The sequence below is a fragment of the Martes martes genome (assembly GCF_963455335.1).
Source record: "Martes martes genome assembly, chromosome: 1".
In the NCBI taxonomy this organism is placed as follows: Eukaryota; Metazoa; Chordata; class Mammalia; order Carnivora; family Mustelidae; genus Martes; species Martes martes.
This window is the reverse complement of record NC_137888.1, coordinates 48,298,330-48,307,261: the sequence shown is the minus strand read 5'-3', so window position 1 is coordinate 48,307,261 and position 8,932 is coordinate 48,298,330. Positions and strand designations below refer to the sequence as shown.

The following is an 8,932-nucleotide window of genomic DNA, read 5'->3' as shown; positions in this document are numbered from 1 at the left end:
TGTTTCCTATATAAACGTCTTTGAAAAGATAGTCTGGAGGACAGGAGATCAATACTTTTGCTTATAGTTTACACAGAAACATGAGGGTCCCATGGAGAATTGTCCCCCAACAACGGTGCATTCCAGGGCATATTCTGGCTTTCCCTAGCTTGATCCCTTTAGACTGTTTGGAGGACTTGATGGATTGTTTCATTTGACACTTACTCATCATACTGCATCCTTATTATACTAGGCACCGGCTACCATGATAAACAAACAAGCATGGATCAACCCTTCACAGAACACAGAGATAATACAAATATATTTTATGTGTTTTTCCAGCAGTTATTTCTGAATGTCCTCCCAACAGGGATATTTGATTTTGGGAATAGATTTTATTTTTGTAGAGCAGTTTAGGATTACAGCAAAACTGAGTGGAATGTGGAGAGATTTCTCACATACCTACCCCTGCACATGCAGAGATATACCATATACCCTTTGCCCTCCTCATTACAAACATCCCACACCAGAGTTTGACACAAGCAGGGGGCAGAGGGAGAAGCTCCCTGCTCAGCAGGGAGCCCTATGCGGGGCTGGAGCCCTATGTGAGGCTTGATTCCAGGACCCTGGGATCCTGACCTGAGCCAAAGGCAGACGCTTAACCGACTGAGCCACCGAGGCACCCCATGGAGCATCACATTTTTATATTTATGGATAAATACAGACACAAGTGCCTGCAGAGACATTTGAACCAGGACTTAATGTCAGCATTCTTAAGTGTGCTTCTGGAACATTTGTACCTTCTCTTCACGTGGGGACTCCGACACGACCACAAACTTCCTGTTCTCTGCAAAGGTGGATAACCTTCTTTGACATGGTCCATTTCTTGAGGATGTTCCTCCTCCCTGGTCTGAGGAGACCTCTAATGCCTTAACATCTGCATTGAATGCTCCTTGTCTTACTAGCTAAGGTAATTTTTCTGGACAAAACAGTTGGAGATTGCCCTCTATTTAATTAGCCCCCCAGTCAGTTCCAAACTGCAAGTACTGGTTGCTAACGATCGGACTTAGCCTGAGGGCCAAGTAGAGGCTGACTCTTGAATTCCATTACCTAACTCTGGGACCGGCCCCTCACTGTTGGAGGAACCAGCCTTCTTTTCAGAATTTCTGCTGGGGTTTTTTTTCCCCCTCTCAGAAAACCTGTCGTTTCCTGCTAGCACAGTGGCCTCACTGGCTTATGTTGATGGCACTGGCATATAGAAGCCAAGACCGCCGTGCCAGCTGGATGAATGTCCAAACTTGGGTTTGCAAGAGCTGCCTATCCAAGTGAAAAATTAGAGATGAAAAAGACCTGTTAAATAACCCAATCCCTTCCGTAGCCGGTGCCAGAGCATTCCTATGGTGAGAGCTTAGACCTGGCTGGCTCCAAATGACTTTAACAATGTGCCTTCTCACGCTTTTTTTGGAAGATGGGGCTGTCTCTTCAATTTTTCTTTTGGTAACTTTTTTGAGTAGAATTTTATTTGACCAGCATTATTCCACTTCCCACTTAGTGTTTGGGTTCAGCTACAGCAAACCCATGAAACGAGCTATTTTCAGAGTCAATATAAATGTTTGGATGGCATTTCAAGTACACTATTAACCCATTTGTTCCCGTGATGTGTGTAGATTGCTGATGAGGGAGAGAGGAACTGTACGGACTTAGAGACTGACAAGTCCTGTTAGAATCATAGTTCTCCTTTATTGGGGGCTTTGTTACTGTCATTATTGTAGTTTTCAGTGACTGTCCTTTATAATATGCTTTTTGTATGCCAAGTGCTATGGTAAGTACTGTCCAAAAGTCCTTCCTGCTAGCAAATTTATGAAATTGGTACTATCATCTCTGGTTTAGAATGGAAAGTTTAGCAGTTAAGAGTGGAGGCTCTGGAGTTAAATTGCCAGATTAAAACGCCAGCTCTGTTGCTGACGTGCACTATGACCTCAAGCCTTTCACTTAACCTCTCTGTGCCCCATTTCTCTGTCTGGAAAATGCGGATGATGACAATGCCTGCCTGTTAGGTTCTTTTGGGGGAAGAAATGGGTTAATATGTGTAAATTGATCAGATCAGTGCCTCACAAGGAACAAGCCCTTGAATTTACACAATGTTGATGAGATATAGATGGAGAAATTTGCTCAAAGGCAGAGAGCATCCACATTTAAACTGCAGTCAGTTCTGCTCCAGAGCCCACCAAAATGATTAACCATTAGAATTCCCTGGTGTGGTCAGGAGACTTAACCTCTCTGAGCCTCAGTTTTTCTCACTGGTAAAATGGGAATAACACTGTGTCTCCTGTATAGCCACTGTGAAGATTACAATGCAATCATATAGTTAAGAACACTCTTCCAGAGGCTGGCGCAGAGCTAGGGATCGATTAGCAATAGCTATTTCTCCATTTCTACATCCAGATCTCTGGATTAGATGGACGTAGGTATCTGTGCGTGTATATACACTTATATACATATGTGTGTTATATATAACGATTTGCTATCTAACCAATGACTTACTTTTAAAAATCTCTTGTGATATTGGAACTTCGGAATGGTTCAAAGTGTACTTTTACAAGTTTACTCCCATTTAAGAGAAGAATTGGATTGTTTTACTAGATAATTAAAAACAGTTTCCTTCTTAATAAGGTTTTATTCTGTTCCAGTGGTTTGGGGTATGCCTTTCTAGATTTTTTTTTTTTTTAAAGTAGTTCATCAAATGGTTAAGAACTGCCCAAGTACTTTTTCTTTCACATATATAGATTGACCAAAATTTCAATGTTTATATCACAGAGAGAACAGACAGTTACAACCTAGCAGAGAGAAATGTGATGGTATGTTTTTGCTGTTGTGCCTTTTTTTTTTTTTTTTTTTGGTGTGTGTGGGAAAGGGTGTGATGTCATTTTGTCTCCACCCCCTGTGAGTAAGCCCACAGCAGAGCTAAGTGCAGCCGCCCGCCTCTGTCACTGGGAGACAGTCCACTTAAATGCGGCTCCAGGGTTGCGGGACGCCCACCAGCATCACTCCCCGTGTGAGGTGGCAAATGCAACATGCTGTCCAGCTTGGGGTGTCTGCTTTTCTGTGGAAGTATTGCACTAGCCCTGGGAAATGCACAGAAATTGCCAAAAGGCAAGTAGCTCTGCTGTTTTGTGTTTTAAAAATAATTTTTGAGAGATACTAGTTTTTAAATGTCGAAATTAAGTGTGATCTGCTTTACCAGGTTGGGGGGGAATACAGTTCTTCTGTGGAGAGTCAAAGTTCAGATGTGTGAAGCAGTTGCTTTAACTTTTACCTTCTATTTACCCCCTCTGTTATTTACTTTTCAGTTGAATCTCTTTAATGCAAAGATGAAGACCAACTTCTTAGGTTTAACAGAGGTTCACAGTAGCTTGAATGCTGTAGATTCAAACTATAGTATTTGTATATTGAGTCCTAGGTAGATGGGTATGGTAGTCTATTAAAAAGTGTTGTTTGGTGTTTTTATTCCCCTTCCCAGAGATTAAACCAGTACTGGCTTTAGGTATAAAGGAAGCGGATTCTGAAACTTTGGATGGTGTAAACCTCATGCGTACTTGCTAACTTGGGGGTTGAGGGACTCGAGCAGGGCACACCAAAGTATGATCATGTGCTAATGTGTAGACACTTCTCTCCAGGGGAGTTTGGAAGAGGGTTTGATCTGCTGGATGGGACACTCCCCCTTTTCCTGGCTAAATTGCTCTCATTTTAGTGTTGGTATGTTGTTTACAAATGCCATCAAAAGAAAATTAACCTTTCTAAATTTAGACCCTAAAAGTCTTTAGCGCCTGTCAGCACTGCCACAAGAGCTTGCCTCTCTCCTGTCTCTGAACATAAACATTGCATGTACTCTTTTGTTCATCTGCAGAGGCATTTTCTAAGCCAACTGCAGGTCAGGGAAGGCTTTTTATGGCTGCAGACTGTTGTAGTCAGCAGGGTTATGAAAAACAGGCTGAACTTAATACACAGTTATGATGGAAAATATCAGAGGTAATGCAGAGCCACAGGCTTGTCAAAAACCTGGTGTGCACAGAATCAGAAAGGAAGGTTGTTAGTGTCAGATTATCCAAAAGATCCTTCTTAGGTCTTCCCTTTGGATAGTTTGTTCCAAAATCATCCTGTCTCAAGTGAAAACTCTTCTCTCCTCAGTGTGGCAAGTGAAACTTGAATCCAGAATGTGAGGGCTGGAGGCCTTAGCTAGTTGCTATTTCTCTTGGTGATGTAAAAAGCAATAAAAAGGGCTGAGTAAACCTTCTTAATGCTGATCAGATAATTATGTAGAAATAAATAAATAAATAGTAAAAACATATACTATTAGATATTTTTCTTCTATTAAGTGTTTAAGTAAATCAATTAGGAGGCACAAGCATTTAGAATTAATTTTTCCTCCTCCTGAAATACTTAACAAGGACACATCATTGGAGAGAAGTTGGGTGTTCTCAGGCTCAATACCTACAGATGGTTTTATTTTACCTAATGTTCACTGTGTAGGGATGAGAGCCATACTTTTGTTTCTGCAGACTTCTGCAAATTCCAAATGTTTTAATTATCATGTTGCAATCAGTGGATACAAATCTCTTGACACAGTTTTCCTTTATTTATTGTGGTTAAAAAAAAAATACAAAAGTTGCCCAGAATGGCCACAAAACTTTGTCTGGTTCGTTGCACTTTAATTTGAAGAATTCTCATCCAGGTTTCCTTTGTAATTTTAAGAAATATCCATGGCTTTGGTAATTGTTAAAAAGCCCTGTCAAATTAAAATTATTATATTATAAAATAATTGGCAATTTTCTTGTCTCTGGTGCTCTGTTTTTTCTCTATTATGGAAACTACTAAGGAACTTTCTTTTAGCTGAAGTCACCTTTCTCAAACTATATTCCAAGAATAGGTGTACTGTCCTCACAAGAGGTTGGGCAGGCATCTGCTCTCCACCAATAACTTAAGGAGTATTTGTGCTTTGTTGTCTTTTGGGGAGTCCCAACAGATGTGAGAATTTCACAAGGTCTGAGAATCACTCAGTAAAAAAACCTGCCCAACATTTTTAATCCATTGTTTCTCAAACTCAATCCATTTCCTAGTGAAATAGCTATAATATAATAATTATAATAATATAATTATAATATATAATAGCTATAATATTTTGTTCATCTTTCACAGAACACATTTGGGGAAATGATGAGCTAAACAAGAATAGGGGGTGGGAGGGGAATAAAAAGCATTTCTCTTCTTTCTCCTTTCCACTTTAGAGTTAGTTTTATATCATCTGTGATTTAAGAAGAGGCTAGAATTTTGAAGCTGGTCAGGACATTAAGGGTTAATTGAGTGGTTGCCAGACCTTTTGATTTATGAACTGGTAAAAAGACAGATATACTTTCACTATCAGGGTTCCATTACAGAGGACATAGTTGAATTGTTTGAGGATATTCAAAGAGGAAACAAAATCCTCATTGTTCATCAAAGCAAGGCATTTTAACATATTTATAAAATAAATGAATTTATACAAATAAGTCTATTGTTTTTATTTTTCTCTTTTCACCATCAACTAATGAAAATTTCATCACTATGAAATCACTATGGCCACTATTTGGGAGCCAATGCCCTAGCTTAACTGTTTATTTTGTAAATGAAGACACCTAAAGGCAGGAAGCTTAGTAACTTTCCCCCCATTGATGGCAGAACCAGGACAGGATCCAAGTCAGAATTCCAAGTCTTGCCTTTTTTCCTACCTGGTGAACAGACTTCTCTACAAACTACTAGTTACATTGTGCAGTATATGTGTGAATGCTACCCTTCTCGTGAATACAATTTTTCCTGCAAATATCATAACCATTACCTTAATTTCACATTTCCCCAAGAACATGTCCTATACACACACATACACAAATTATTGTAACTATATATCTGCGTAGTTGTCATATATATTTGAGATATACATATTTTTTTCTTATAAATAGCCTCAGAAAAATATTTTTTTCTTAAAAAATTTTTTAAGGAAAATAGCCATATATATATATTTTGTAAGAAAAATTATTTGTTAAATAAGATTTCATTCGTCCCTTGTCTTTGATTATTTGCATACCTAGCCACATACTTTGTTATAGAAAATAAGATATTGGAAGTATCTTTCTTACTTTTCAAAAGCTTAAAGTTAGAGACTATTACTAATGGATCTCTTTTCCTCGCTACCACTTAATGAGTATGTGTTTTGGCAAATCATTTACCTTTGCTAAGCCTCATTTTTCTCATCTGTAAAAGGGGAATAATGATAACTATCTCATAGTGTTTTAGAATTAAATGAGATGAGATATAATGTTAATTGGGTCAGAGAAGAATGGATCAATATTTTAAAATATGTGCACTATAATTTGTGATCTTGTGTCCAAACTGACAAATCTCTTGAAGGGCAATACATTTAGGCATCGTGTTCTTGGCAAAAAGGTGGGGCAAGGGAGTTAAGGGTTGCTCTACAGACAATGAGAGAAGACCTCTCCTGGACTCTCGCCTCACCATCATCAACCAATGTTTGATTGCCAAGACCAAACATTGTTCTTTTCTATGGAAAGCTGCACCTTTGCCTCAGGATTAGCTTTCCCTGGGGATTGGTAAGGCCTCACAGTGCTTCCTGGAGAGATCCCCTTGTACTTGTTTTTCAGGAAGAGAATTAAGCCATAACGTACAGGCTCTGAGAAGAATCACCACATTGTTTTACACTTTTGAAAGCCCCTGTGCTCCAGCTACCTCTTGGAATCATTATTCTTGGCATCACAGAACTTTTCTTCCCCCATTGCATACCAGGCTAAGATAAAAACCACAGAGAACAATATGTAGTGAAGGGAGCCAACAAAAGCTCATGGTGGGACATGAGGGGCTTGACATACCTCTTTGCAGAAACTCCTGTGTGTGGACGATATTAATCAGCCGGAAGGCGAAGGCTACTATTTCTAGCTAACGCTCTCAGTCCTGAGGCACGTGTGAGGAAAATCACAGAGGAACATCCAAGATACAAGTGTAATCAGATAGCCTGAAGGCCTAAGGCTCTTGGGTGTGACTCTTGGCATGTGGCAGAGCGAAGAGGCAGCTGGCTCTTTGCCTCAGGTTCTTACCTGACAGGGTAGAAATCACGGATTCCCAGGACCAAAACCAGGGCAGATGGTAATAATAACAATAACTCCATAGTTATTAATAACTCTTACCAACATTTTTTGGGATCAGATTGCCTGTGGTAATTTAGGGCTAAATATCTTTAATGTGGAAAATCTAAACTCTCCAAGGTCCCTATAAGCAGGTATTCTACCATTCTTATTTTACAGAGCATAAAATTGTGTTCAGAGTGTTTAAGTGATTTGCAGTCACACAGTCAGCAAGTGGCCAGAGGCTATACCCTTAATTTCTGTGTAATATCAGTTTCCTGCTTTATGGGAAGATATGCTAATTTATTCATAACAATTATGAATTGTTATGAATTACATTATGAATTATTATGAATTATATTATTATATCCCATGTATATGCAGAGCACTGAGGCTAGGAAGACACAGCTTGGAGCCTGTCTTCAAGAAGCTGACCAGATAATGGAGGAGACAGGGATGTAAAGAAATAATTACAATAGAGTGAGATTATCCTCCAATTTGGGTGAAGCACAAAGAGCTTTGAGAACAGCCAGAAGAACCCAATCCAGCCTGGAGGGATCAAGAGTTAGGAGAGGATAAAGTACTCAGTAGAGGCCTGGAAGACAAATATAAGTTGGGGCAAGGAAGAGGATGGCTGAGAGGTGAGAGGCCTTCCCAACAAAGGCAGCTGCATTGCCAGAAGCCAGGTCACCCCCCAGGTGCCTGTGCTCAGCTGGGTGTTAAGGTACTCAGAGAAGAAGCCAGGACTGAGAAGTCCACACAGGATGCAACTGTGTCTTCCTTGTCTCTTTCTGCCCTGACTCCCCAGGATTAATTACAAAGAGGGAATAGAAGCTTGTCTTTGGAGAGGAGGACTCCTATGCCTTGCCCTATAAACCTTCCCAGACACATACCTGGGGTCTGGTTCTCACTCTCCATGGATTCCTCCCAATCTCACTTTGACAAAATTTCATGTGTCGCTCAAGTGGCCCAGTCCATTTCCCCAAAAGGTGATTGATACTTGAGAGGGGCTGGAGAAGATCTCTTTAATCTTAGGGCAGGGATGTTGGGGCCGGGGTGGGGGAGGAGTAGTGTGGAGTGCAAAAGAAGCCTAATGGGTAAAACTCTGCTTTTAATAAGTGGTATGTATTTATGCGCTTGTGTCACTAGAGAAGAGTGCATTGGAAAAAATGGCTCCCCTGCTAAAAGGAAACAGAAAAAGTTTGAAAATCATGGGAGAATTATTTTAGCATCTTTTATAGCTCTAAAGTTTCATGGAAGTTTTATTGATTTGTCTATTCAAATGGTGTTTATTAAGCATCTACTAAGTAAAACTGAATAAAGTCCAGACCTTGCTATTGAAGTAACTTATATTAAGAATGTAAAAATTGATTAAATTTGTTTTTATGCTGAGACTGTCATGTTTAGAATCCGTGTTTGAAAATAAAATTCCCTGTGTTCATTACACATTCACTGGTTTCATTCAGCTTTGCAGACTGCTATATCCGACTATGAGACACTGAACAGTAAGGAATTTTAGCTTCTCTCCCTCTTTCAAGGTAATGGGGCCCAGCAGAACAGTCAAGAATAAAAGAATTTATCTATACTGTATCACAGAAAAGACAGCTAAAATGTTTTTGTAGTTTAATGTGAGTTGACAGAAAGTTTGTCTAAGGCAAAAGTAAGGTGTCTAAAAAAGAGAGGGTCATTCAGGAAATGTGACCCACCATTCTATCTGGGTGACAATCCTCAGAAAGATTTTCCTTTTGCTTGTTTCCTGATTGTCATTATAAAAGTAGGTATAA

The 8,932-nt window shown here is 39.6% G+C and overlaps 1 protein-coding gene across 1 annotated transcript in view; it reads left to right on the top strand.

Moving 5' to 3' along the window:
• Positions 1-2,949: 2,949 nt before the first annotated feature.
• Positions 2,950-8,932, top strand: part of ABI3BP (ABI family member 3 binding protein) — a 256,353-nt gene continuing 250,370 nt past the window's right edge. The window contains exon 1 of the mRNA XM_080808158.1: positions 2,950-3,132. Coding sequence (XP_080664284.1) covers positions 3,054-3,132 — 79 coding nt within the window. The 5' untranslated portion in view covers positions 2,950-3,053. The remainder of the gene's footprint in view (positions 3,133-8,932) is intronic.